Source organism: Akebia trifoliata, chromosome 15, assembly GCF_017979445.1.
Source record: "Akebia trifoliata isolate Shusen 1 chromosome 15, ASM1797944v1, whole genome shotgun sequence".
Classification (NCBI taxonomy): Eukaryota; Viridiplantae; Streptophyta; class Magnoliopsida; order Ranunculales; family Lardizabalaceae; genus Akebia; species Akebia trifoliata.
Window position 1 is genome coordinate 17,236,959 of NC_141389.1, and position 13,354 is coordinate 17,250,312.

The following is a 13,354-nucleotide window of genomic DNA, read 5'->3' on the forward strand; positions in this document are numbered from 1 at the left end:
ACATAAAACTCTAGTAGAGTTCAACACTAATTACGTGGACCACATCCTCACCAATTCGTCCATATATAATAGAATTAAATAATGAAAGTGGTCTCTTTACTGGATTTCTTAAATGCCAATCTTAAATTGTATCTGTAGACGAGTAAGAAGCCACCTAGAAAGCAAACCACCCACACACACGATGCCAAATACGATGCATTAACAACAGGACACCGTCTATGAATAACGACGTCCTTGTTTGATGCGCCACGTTAGAGATAAGGAGATTTAAAGCATTGATGCCACGAGGGATATTAGATTAATAGAGAAAGATCATGTACCATGACTCTTTGGAGAAGAAGCCGCCACATAAGGGAAAGTATGGGAGAAACACTCTGCCTAGCACTACCGACAAAGTTAGAATGTGGGAGCAATTAGTATGGACGACACGACGTGAGGGTTGCATCACTAAGGAGATACCATCTGGTGTTTCCTTTTGGCCATGTTCTTAGTGGTATGGGTGGCAATAAGGGGACTCCAACTAGCAATGTACACTTGGCAGCCAAAGACTGGGAATGGAAGCTATGAAAGGGGGAATGTCTAACTGTAAAGGTTTTATTTTGGGAAGTGAGGAAAGATTACTATATGACAACCTTATCCACCATTTACATTTTTGCGACTTCGCTAGGTAGAAAAACCTATAATGAGGACGAGTGGGTGTTCAGGACTTCCTCGAGAAGGGCGGTGTGACATCGAAGGGACTCGGGCACCGCCAATAATGAACACTGTGATCGGCGACGATAGGGCACCTATGAGAGCCATGAGCGATATCTTGCGAGGCTTTTGCCAAACAAAGACATCTTTTTAGCCTAGCAACAAATGAAGTGGTCGATGGTTTAGCGATTGCCTTAGCATATGGTTGAAATAAAGTCATGTGTAGGGTCCACTTCAACCGCTATGAATGCGTGACGAGTCATACAGGAAGATGCCTTGGCTCTAGGTCTTGGCTTCTTTATGCCTTAGATAGAACATATGTGGTAGTGGAGGAATTATTGCAATTGTTGACCAAAGACACCGAGAAATCTCTATGAATTGGGTCCTTCGTACCTTACCATGCTACAACATATGTCATACCCTAAAGGCTACGTTTCCTCGACGCTCCCCTCCTACAACGACAAAGGGAATGCCAAAGAACATGGTGCTTGGTTCCTAGATTCATACCATCATTGCATTGCTTTGTAGACCTTTTCCATGGAAAGTTCTTTGTAGAAGAGCAAACCTTACTAGAGTGCGACAAGGGGGAGAGAGAATTTGTGCTACTTCGTCAAGCGCTTTTGCCATGAAGTTATGGACTGTCACGAATAGATGCCCAAGGTGCACTAAGTCGATTTATGTAATGGTGCAAAATCCCTTATTCATAGGGCACACATAGAAAACCTGATACTGACTTTCACAAAATTGAAGGACGCCATTAATGGAACTCTACAACCATACTGCTTGCCATCAAGAAGATGGACTGGAGAAAAGGCTAGAGGGTTGAACACCCCGAATAAAAAGGGATGCAACACGCGTATGCAGTGTCGACAACTGTCAAAAGTAAAAAAGTGCAAATAGCAAGACATAGAGGCACCACACCGAAACTAGGGCATAAGCATTAGATTTTCTATGCAACATCAAAGATGTTGAGGAACTATTAAAGACATGGATCAACGTCAATTTGATCCTCTTGCCAATGCCATGAAGTGAACCGACCCTAAAAGAAGAATCGCATCCGCACTTCTGTCGTTTTCATCAGATTGTGAGGCACCCCATCAGCAAATGTAACGCCTTGAAGAAGATTTTTGTAGAAAATTTAACTAACAGTGAATTGTTGTTACCCAACGTTTAGATATGGGTGCAATCCAAGAATCAATAAGGCTAAGATGCATGTTTCCATGGTTCTTACATACGACCCAAGAATTGCCAGAAAAGGATCACAACTATACAAATGTGGCGAAAATTCTACAATTAACAAAGGTAGTACGAAGGATGTTTGATGGGCTAGGATTCTGAACATAGAAATGGTATCAGGCATCTCTCTCCCTTGTGGCCATAGCCCACTTGGAGGACATAACGTATGAGGTCGTAGTTGCCACCTCATGTGAAGATATTAGTCAACCTCTCCCAGCCATAACTTTCAAGGTGGAGGACATTCTCAAGAACCACCGAACATGTACGACCATTTTTCATCACCACCGTGAAAATGGAAAGGAATTACGGCTGCCCCTTATAGATGTTGAGGCGTCACTTAACCTGATGCTTGCAATCACTCTTGATACCCTAGGCATACAATGAGAACGTATTGTGTTTTGCCCACTAAACTACAGTGATTTAACATCTTGGGTTTGAGACACTTGGTTTCATCAATTTTGACTTGTGCGTTGGAGGGGGGCTCGGCTCGGCTCGATTCCATGTCTTGGAGTTTGAAGCTACTTATCATCTCCTTTTGGGTTGATCATGGTTGCACCAACACCATGTCGTTAGCTCTACATATCACCAATGCTTGAAGATGTTTGTTAAAGGGAAAGTAATCACGATTCGAGTTTCTGAGAGTCCTGCCATTGAGGAGACCTATTTGGAAGAGGCATGCAAACCTGGGCAACCCCGCTCCCTAAGTGGCAAGATATAACAAAGGGAACAAATGACACAGGTTGACATCGACGAAAGATCAGCTGGGATCGCGGATCACCAAATTTCCCCTCTCCAAGATGAGAACAACCTGTCTATTATGACAGTATCCCTAGGGGACCATGGGGTGCCCTTCGGCAATAAGAGTGTTGTAGGCATGGTAATGAATCAACGAGTGGCATAGTAGAAGATGAAGATGTTGAAGTAGGTTCGAAGGGGGTTGTGGATGAACTTGAAACTATTAACCTGGGTGATGATGCTGAACCACGTCACATTATGCTCAACAAGAGATTGTCAAAAGGCAGAAGGAAAGCAATGGTTGAGTTCCCTGAGGAATTTAAGGATTTCTTTGCATGGGTGTACGGTGAAATGGTTAGGCTGGCTAATGATTTCACTTTATATCATTTAACTACGGCGAAGAATGCAAAACTTGTTAAACAACCTCCGAGAAGATTTTGCTTTTGCCACAAAGTAGAAACATAGATTGGAGTGGAAGTATGCAAAGTGTTGATTCAATGCAACAACATTGACTTTGGCAAATTGAGGCTTCTTGTTTGGCTTCCAATTAACATGTATTGGATGAGAGTGTCTATCCCAACAACTACTCCCAACATGCCCCTTCATATTATAAAGATTGTAATGCAGCCCCTCTTTGTTGCCAATACCTTTGTCTACTTATTTTCTCACTTTCGTCCCTTGGAAAAGGAAGAGAAAATTGTTGAATGTTTTGTAGTGATAGTAAAACAAGATATTCAAATGTTAAATTCATACCTTTCTATTTGCCTCGTTCTGGATCAAGTGGAATAGACAAGGGAGTTCATCCCTGCTCAAAATTTGCCCTAGGTCATGCCAAACTCATGATTGAAGCCAACTAGAAAGTCAAATATGCTCTTTTTCTACTTGCTTTTGGTACCAATGTTTTTCTCATTTTTCTAGTCCAACAACTAAGAATGATCAAACTCTTCCCAAAGACCTTTAAGAATGGCATAATATGTAATAATTGACAATTCCCCTTGACAAAGATTATTAATCTCTTGTGGAAGTTGACAAAGCCTAGCAATATTCTTCTTTTGGCCATATGTAATGGAGATTCTATCCAATATCTTCTTTGTTGTCGCATGATAATATATCGTTCAACTAATCTTTGGAGTAATTGAGCCAAGAAGCCACGACATAACCATAAGGTTATATTTCTCTCACTTTTTATATCCATTATCAAAGGGATTTGGTGCCTTAATTTTTCATTGATGTAGCCTAGCTTTCCTTTCCCATCAAAATACATCTGGTTTGATTGATTCCACTTCATAAATTTAGTCTCATCTAGTTTTACTTAAGTAATCTGGATATTAAGATAATCACCAAAAATTGTGTTCACTTACAAATTTGGTTTTAGAACTGACTTTGATTGCCAAGATTTGACATTATTGATGACTGAGTAGAGAGTTAAGTGAATAACAAAAATTAACTTCTAACTAGGAAAGAAGGACCTCAGACAAGATCCAAGACAAAACCAAAGCTTACCCGATACTAAGTAAACCTCGGAAAGCTCTGAAGAAGAGATTTAAGATTGAATAAACATCGAAACGTTGATTAAAATCAAATAGATGCATATAGTGTTAAGAGAGAAACAAATCAGATTGCATGCAAATATGGCAATCGAATCACCAAAAAATTCATAATGAGGTCAACAAAGACATATCGTAGCCCTTGTATTTGCAAATAAGGGTTATAAATAGCCTCTAGGGACAAAAACGACCTGCCATCATTGGGGATTCTCAATTGGAAAAGAAGACCAACATCAAATCGGGAAAACATTTGTTTCATGAATGTTGTTGTACAACCCTTTAACCCAACAAAATTGCACCAAACAATGCACAAAAAAAAAAAAACATACCTAAAAGAAGCTTTACGAGTCTTGGAAAATCAACATCTCTGAAAAAAAGGTTTGCAGGAAGTTCTGGTTGACCGAGGGCTAACTACATGACATTATGCTAACATCAATAAGATAATAATTTTTTCGGAAGAATCCTAGATGAACGATTTAGAGCTCTGATAACATGATCTGATATAGGATTCAGATTAAGAGAGGAGGTAAGAGAGAAAGAGGAAAAAAAAGAAAGAAGGAAATTGGGGCTCAAAAGATTAGGGCCAAGCTTTCCGATATTGGTGTTATTATCTTATCTCTGCAAAGTTTGTTCTATATTCAGACCATGAGGCTCTCAAATGATTGAGCTCTCAGAAGTTGAGCAATAGGCAGGAGTATTCTTTTGTTTTAGATATTCTGCAGGTATTGAGAATAAGGCGGTTAATGCCTCGAGCCATTTACTTATTGCATTCAATGTCCGTGGGCATTATTGGCTTTGAACAAATGAAGCGTGACTTTGCTACGTGTCAAGAATCCATCCTTATTTATACTACAATATCATCAGGGTAGCAAAATGACTATTCAAAGTTTTCTTTACACGATTGTTATCTATTTAGGGGTACTTGATTATGTTGGCTTATTCATCCCTCAAGGATCAGATTTGGGAGTTAAGAGGCTGGAGCTTCTATTAAGCATTTTGGCTATGATAAAAAGATCTATGTGGTGGAGGGTTGTTTCTATTGGCCTAGCCTTAAGCATGATGTGGCCAAGCTTCCTCAGCGATGTCATACTTGTTAGAGCCAAAGAACAACAACAAAATATAGGCGTATACACTCCTTCATCAGTTCCTCGTGAACTTTGACAAAATATCAGTATGCACTTCGTATTGGGATTACCCAATGTGGGTTATGATTCTATATTTGTGTGGTTGATGGTTTCCAATTTAGTTAACTTTCTTGCCTGCTCAAAGATTTGATGCAGTTCACATTGCTAATCTATCCTTCAAAGGGGTAGTACGTCTACATAGATTACATAAGACTATTACTTCTAACTGTGATTTATGATTTATGATTTATTTCTGGAAAACCTTATAAAAAACTGGAGGGTGGCAATCTAGTTATCTTCATCCTTCCACCCTCACGCTGATGGTCAGAGTCAAGAGCCAGACCAAGGTTGTTAATTGGAGTTTTGGTAACTTATTGCAGTGTATGGTTTGATGGGTCCGCTTTTTACCTATGGTTGAGTTTGCTTACAATAGCTTAGTGAACAGGTCTATTGTATGGAGTCTGTTCAAGATTGTGATAAGATAGTGCCATGGAAGATTGTCAATCTTATTCTTTTACCTCTCGACACTAAGCCTAGTGCCGAGCTGGAAGGATTTGCTAGCCATATGTGATACAAACATGATGACGTGATGAGGAGGATTGCTTTCAACAATGAAACCTACAAAACTAATACTGAATTGCACTGGAGGCTTGTAGAGTTTCAGGAGGGCGATATGTTGATGGTGGGTGTTTGGATGGAGAGATTTCTGAAGGGCAAGCTTAAGAAGTTGCATAGGGATGCTGGATCGTTCATGATTGTATAAAATATCAGCTCCAATACTGTTTTTCTTAAGTTCCCTGATGATATGGACAATAGTCCGATCTTAGATGTTAAAGATCTATCACATTCCTTATGAACCAGATGGAGGTGAGACTACATGTTTACTAAGAGAAGATTAAGGACATTCTTGATAATGAGGTTATTTCTACCGCGACTAGTGACTATCAAAGGTATCTTACGAAATAGACGGACCATCTACTTTCTCATTGTACTTGGATCACAGGCGAGGAGTTTCAGCAACTTGCAAGCTGGGGAGTGATGATCGATGTCGACCTCTACAACAATACCGGAGGAAGAAGAAATTTGGCTGAGTTATTTATTTGAGTAAAGGGAGGGTCATAGTCGTAAGTTGCTTTTTCATTTTATTGAAGGAGTTAAAAGAGTGTCCCACGATTAGGTTGTTAGAATGGCCAATGACTTAGGGGTTTGTAGGGTTATAAATAAGTTTTAAATTAAAATGTACTAGGGGTTACCAGGGTCGATTATGGTAGTTTGAACAAGTTTGTTTTGTTTGTTTTCAGAATAATTATAAACGAAGTTAAAACATCCTGCTTCTGCAGCAACTTGTATTTCTTGAGGTGCGAAGCTTCAAAACTCTTAAGTGTGATGCCTAGGTTTCCTCTAATTGATCCTATTGATATTCTCTACTTTAAATCTGAATTTTCTGCTGCAACGGTGCTGATTTCTTAATGTTCCCGGGTAACCTGCGATTTCATTTAGCCCTATTGTCCATCATTAATCTCCCATATTCTGACTGGTTTTAAATTCATTATTGATAATTGTTATTTCAGTTTCTGGTTTGTTTTAAAAGAGTTCCAAATTGTTTTAGGTCCAAATCTATCATATTTATTTAGAGCTTACTTCTCTCTCAATCTTTGCTTGCACTTGCTCCTGAATCCATAATATGAGATAATTTCCTACAGTGAATTCCTTTATTTAACCTTATTTCAAGTATCTTTCCTATTCATTTACATCTCAATTGGCTATGGATGGGGTGTTGTGATGTCTCTTTCTTCTTAAGTTGCTTTTATTCATGATTGGATTTGTGCACTAGATCAAAATTTTCGAACTACAGTAGTGTTGGGTTCTAAAGCTCATTCCAAAGTAGCATTCTTTAACCATGATGGAGTTGTTGAACAAGATATTAATTGCGGATCAGTTGACAAGCCGCAAGAGAATTGTTGTGTACTTTTTGTGCTCTTCGTGTGAGGCTAGCGGGAATCCACGTATAATTTCCTTCTCCATTGTGATTTGGGAAAGGGTAGTATGGGTATTTGCTTTTTCTTCAAGTTCTAGATATGTTTAATTATGTCTAGTTTAGTGTTCGAAGCTTTTCAGAGTTGGTTTACATTCTCATTTCCCTTAGGGAGTGCTATTTTATATATGGTTTACTTCTTGAACCATCCTCGTCCTCAAATACCTTATCTCAAGGATTTGGAGTACTTGTTGTGTTCCAACTTGGGCCAAGTTTAGTTTTGTTGAGAATGACAAGGGCAATCATTATCAATGCATTTTTCCTTGCTATTGTTTTCTTTCGGATAGAGTTACACTATATCTGTATTCGCATTTTGCTTTGGATATTACTGCTCATGGTATGAATAAGGGACTTCGAAGATGTGCATCTCTTAAGCTTGTAATAATTATCTGTAATATTGTAGGTTGGACAGTTGAGGGAGGTGTCAAACAAGGCTCACAATGCAGAGCTAAAGTTGTTCTTGGAAGTAGAATTTGGGCTGGTAATGGTTGTTCTCCGAATTAAGGGAATTTCTTATATGGTTCTTTGAGTGTGATTTTGTCGTTTTCTACATACACTGCCAGGATTTACGTCCTATTCCTCCGCCTGACAAGACAAAAGAAGATATTCTACTTTTCTTTAAGCTTTATGACCCCAAAAAGGAACAGTTCCGGTATATCTAGAGTTTTTTCCTAGCTAATGTTTTCCTTCGGATAGAGTTACACATGATTCGAGTTATAATTTTCTTCTATGGCATCAGATATGTGGGGAGACTTTTTGTGAAGAGTAGTGGTAAGCCAACAGAAATCCTTGCAAAACTTAATGAAATGGCTGGTTTCTCTCCTAATGAAGAAATTGAACTTTATGAGGTTAAGCTTCTCATCTAACATGTTACTTTTATTGCTGTTCTTTAGTATCTCATGCCCAGTCACTTAGGCCAGCAGCATTGCTACCGGTGAAAGTACCTGACACATACTTTGTTTTGTGATTTTCAGGAAATAAAGTTTGAGCCTACTGTAATGTGTGAACACATTGACAAGAAACTGACATTTCGTGCTAGCCAGGTATATCTAATATTTATATCTATATAATAAAACACAATTGTAGGGCCCACCTTTGCTACAATTATAAACATCCCATCCAACCTTTATGTGGGGTCCACATTAACCACTTTATTGCTTTCCTCTTTACCCCTCTCAACTTTATTGTCATTCCTATCCTCCCCCTCCCCTTTTTCCATAATATCCCTCCAATTTTACTAACTTAATTCTTTTACCTATTTTTCAATTATACCCCAGTAACTTTACCATCTGTTCTCTTTTATCCCTTTAACCCAATTTATTGTCTTTCCTCATCTCCCCTTCCTTAATAATACCTCTCCAACTTTATTGTTTTTCCTCTTTTACCCTCTTGACCAAATTTTTTTTAATAATACTCCTCCAACTTTATTATTTTTTTTATTTTTACCTCCTTGACCCATATATATGGATAGCGTTAGGTAGCGAAAATGGGAGTCATAGTTTTCTTCTATATAGGCTAAAAGTTTCGGAATGGGCTGATTTTTTGTGAGGATGATCTCTATGATGAGGAGATCATCCACACCAAAAATCAGCCCGTTTCAAAACTTCTAACCCCATCAAAAGTGGTACACAAACTAACGGTAAAAATTGACAGTCCACGATTCTTCAACTTGTAAACTGGCGTTAGAAGTTTTAGAATGAGCTGATTTTGGGGTTCGAAGTTTTAGAATGGGCTGATTTTTTGTGAGGATGATCTCCTCCCCTACCCTATATAGATAGATAGATATTCTGAATGAGTATAGATGGTGTGTCAGGAAGGATGATCTTTGCTACTATGGTTAACTTTACTGTTTTTTGTGCAGCTTGAAGATGGGGACATCATTTGTTTCCAGAGTTCCCCTGCAGTTGAAATTGGGGAACACTGTCGCTATCCTGAACTTCCCTTATTTTTGGAATATGTGCATAATCGTCAGGTATATGTTCTGAAAACTTTTGTAATATGAGATTTGAATCTTCCAAAAAATTTCAATTATATTATTATTCATTTGTTTTTTACTTTACTTTTCCTAGTTCCATACCGATGCATTTATATCATAAATGATTTTTATTTTTTTTAATACATAAATGTTTACATCGACTACCACTGTCACCAACAAATTTGTTGAGTTCACTAAGAAAATCAGTAGGATGAAGAAAAATAATGAGAATCAAGTTTACATTTAGAAATAATCTACTGCTTTGTTCAATTTATTCTCTCTGAATATGGTTGATCTCTCTATTACTGAAGGGTTCGAGGATGTCTCATATTTATCTGACCATAACTTATCTTCTCCAAGGGGCTTATATATCCTTGATTACTTGAAGGATATATACAGTATCTGATTAATTTCCAACCTTGATCAAGCTATATTAATGAGCTTCTAGGTGAGAATTGATGATACTATTTGTAGATACGTGGTTTTCGTCATTACGACGGCCACATCTACTATGATTTGGAGTCACCACCATTCATGTTGTAAGTGGGTGTGAATGGTCACCCAATGTACATTTTCCAAAAAATGACATTTTTGGCATTTTAGTGACTCACGATGGATAAAGGGTAATCAAACCTAGAGATTTGGGTAAGCGGCTCGGTTGGAGAAAGGGGAAGGTGTTAGGCACCCCTTTCTTCCCGCCAAGTGGTGGTAACCTCAAATAACTTGGTCATTTTGATTTTAAATAAATAAAAAAAAAAAATGCCACGTGGTGCATTTGTACCCTAGACGGGGGTTTGTTTTTGGCTTCGATCATAGGATCATCTCATTGATGGAGATGACCCTTGTAGATCTAAGCCTTAAGGACTATTCCTTTAAAAACAAAATGAAAAAGAAGAAGGGAATATTAGAAGAGGGAGGAGGAGAGGATAGAGAGAGAGAGGGGGGGGGGGGGTGTACTTTGAACCCACCTTGTATCTTTGATCTTCTTTTCTTCTTCTTGAATTCTCTTGAGTCCTTAATGATATATGAGAGTGGAATTACTTTTTTAGAAGATGATATGAGAGAGTAGTGGGGATAAGTAGAGAGAATAGATTTTTTTCTTAGGGAGACTTGGTAACCATTTTTGGAAGGAGGGGAGGGGTATTTATAGGTGTTGGGAGGATGTTTGGGGGTATAATGGGGTGAAAGTGTGAAAGGAGGGATAATGACATAGGTTTTAGGGGTGGAAGGTATGAAATTTAGAATGAAAGTGAGGGTATTTGTGTAATGAGGAAAGTGGGTTGTGTTTTAACCCAAATGGTTTGGATCTTACCCAAATCCATTTGGGTAGAGTGTTTGGTGGGGTGAGATGAGTGATGGTTAGGTGTTTGATTGAGTGTTGGATTGATGGAAGGGGTAAGGTGTTTAGATTTGGAGGGATGGGTAGTATAAGAAATTGGTTGGTTGGATTTTGGGAGAATAAATGGGGGAATGACATGTGGCATATGTGATGAGAGTGGTGATGAGATTGGTTGATTGGTTGATGGTGGTTGCTTGATTAGAGAAAGGGGTGTGGGTTAGTTAGTTGATGATGAGGGGAGTATGGGTTGAGGTGATTTTATTGGAGTGTTTTAAGGAAAAGTGATGGGGAGAGGTGTGGGAGATATGGGTTGTGATGTGGGTGATTGATGGTGTTAGAGAATGGGGATAGGTTAGGGTATGTAGGATATGGGTTATGATGTGGGTGGTTGATGAATGGGGATAGGTTAGGTTAGGGTAGGGTAGGGGTTGAGGTGATTTTGGAGGGAAGTGATGTGGTTGGTTGATTTTTTAGAGAATGATGATGGAGGTAGGTGATTAGATGAGGGAGGTGAAAGAGGATGATGACATGTGTCATTTTTTTATGTTGAGAGGGTGATTGGTTGATGTGGGTAAGGGTTGATGGGTTGGATAATGAATTGGGTATGGATAGTGGTTTGTGGATTTTTTATATATTGGGCTTGGGCTTTTAGAGGGTTGTAGGTTATTTTGGCATGGATGGGGTTTGATTTGAATTGGATTTTTGAAGGTGGGTTCATTCTATGGTTGAGATTGATTTTAGGTTGGGATTAAGATGGGAAATTAATTTATGAGAGGGTTAAGGGTTTATGGGCCTTAGGTGGGTTTAGGGTATTTGCGGATTCGGAGGCGGAGCGGTGGAGGTAGATGAGGGGTAGGCATCCCAAGTCTCACATTTTTTCATTTTTTATCTTTTTAGGATTTTTAGAAATTATTAGATCGATTAAAATGCCACGTGTTGGCGAATCGGGCTTTTTAGGCCCGTTGGAGAATTTCATTGAGCGTTCGGTTATTCTTAGATATAAAGGTGGAGTGGTGATGTTAAACACGTGTAGGATGGGTCATAACTCTTTTGTAGGTCCCTTAGACCATTGGGTGGTTTTAGGGGCCTCGGTTCAATCAATAGGCCATTTTTCAGTGTTTTGGGCTTTAGAGGCCCGTTGGCCTATTTTGTTGGAAAATCGGTATTTTGAATGGAGCGGGGTAGATGGGAGCTTGCCGGATCCCTTTGGTGGGCCCACTAACCCATTGGGAGGTTTTAGGCGCTTCGATTTGGTAAAAATGTCAGATTTTAATGCTTCGGGCCTTCGAGGCCCGTTGGCTAATTTTATTGGAAAATTACTATTTTTGAGCCCTTTCGAGTGAGGGCCCGTTCAAATTGGGGTGTCTACACTATTTATGTCTATCAGATTGATGATATTCAAAGCACAGTTATTCGAAGAGTCTGAGTTAATGGCCCAATATAATGGAGAAGGTATCCAACTACATCATGGGTAATAAAATGGCACAATGATTGAAAAATGCCAATTGATGCAAAAGTCTCAATTCATCCATCATCAGCTAACACTGATTTAGAACTTATGCATTTAACTCAGATCTCATCAATAGTAAGCTTTGTGATGTCATACTTGGAGGATTCTTCTATGTCTTGCAGTCTGTAAGTGTACCCCACATGTATCAAAGCTTTAGGTTCTCTTACATCATTTGGCTATTTTGTATGTATGTTCACATATGGGGAATGCATTGGCTAACGAATAATATTTTAAGAGCCACCACTGAAGAGGTCCATGTGACCTACTGTAGATGCTAGAATATGAAACCATGTAGAGTTCCCAACCAAACTGCACGTAGACCTCTTTACTAATGATTTACATATATCATTGGTCCCACTAAAATTGTTTCAATGGTAATATGTGAAGTTTCTTATGCATTGATGCTGTACATAATGTGATGCATTATAGGTTGTACATTTTCGATCTCTGGAGAAACCTAAGGAGGAGGATTTCTGTCTAGAGCTGTGAGTATTTCCATCTGCTCTTATTGTTATGATTATTTTAGAGAGATTCTATTGCTACACCAACTTTTGCTAACGCCACCCCAATTCATATGTAAATCACTATAGGATTAGCACGCATCTTGGGGTGGCATTAGCAAATGTTGGTGTGCCAATAGAAGCTCTCTTATTTTAAACAGTTGGAGGGCCTATATTATTAGCTATTTTAACTAACACTTGTTTATGTCTCTTTTCCTTGTTAACTCTCAAGGTCAAAGACTTTCACATATGACGATGTTGTGGAAAGAGTTGCTCGCCAACTTGGATTGGATGATCCATCTAAAATTAGGCTTACGCCTCACAACTGTTACTCTCAGCAGCCAAAACCCCATCCCATAAAGTACCGAGGCATGGATCATTTGACAGACATGCTGGTCCACTACAATCAGGTTGAGAGTTCATCACACAGATTTTTAAGATTTGATATATGGTTTTTATTAGTTTCTCAAGGATTTCTTCTTGACAGACTTCAGATATTTTATATTACGAAGTACTAGACATTCCTTTACCAGAATTGCAAGGCTTAAAAGCTTTAAAGGTTGCTTTTCATCATGCCTCAAAGGATGAAGTGAGTTTCTTTACAATAATGATAATCTCTTTCGTGGTTCATTCCAAACTTTCTATTATTAAATCTGGATT

General features: G+C 38.7%; 1 protein-coding gene across 4 annotated transcripts in view; it reads left to right on the forward strand.

The window, feature by feature from the left end:
• The window catches only part of LOC147384451 (ubiquitin C-terminal hydrolase 12-like), an 81,198-nt gene that overhangs the window by 63,154 nt on the left and 4,690 nt on the right, over nucleotides 1-13,354 (forward strand). For all 4 annotated transcript variants that reach the window (XM_086426706.1, XM_086426708.1, XM_086426707.1 and 1 more), the window contains exons 17-24: nucleotides 7,774-7,851; nucleotides 7,934-8,022; nucleotides 8,110-8,218; nucleotides 8,345-8,413; nucleotides 9,232-9,342; nucleotides 12,624-12,679; nucleotides 12,927-13,104; nucleotides 13,182-13,283. In XM_086426706.1, coding sequence (XP_086282832.1) covers nucleotides 7,774-7,851; nucleotides 7,934-8,022; nucleotides 8,110-8,218; nucleotides 8,345-8,413; nucleotides 9,232-9,342; nucleotides 12,624-12,679; nucleotides 12,927-13,104; nucleotides 13,182-13,283 — 792 coding nt within the window. The remainder of the gene's footprint in view (nucleotides 1-7,773; nucleotides 7,852-7,933; nucleotides 8,023-8,109; nucleotides 8,219-8,344; nucleotides 8,414-9,231; nucleotides 9,343-12,623; nucleotides 12,680-12,926; nucleotides 13,105-13,181; nucleotides 13,284-13,354) is intronic.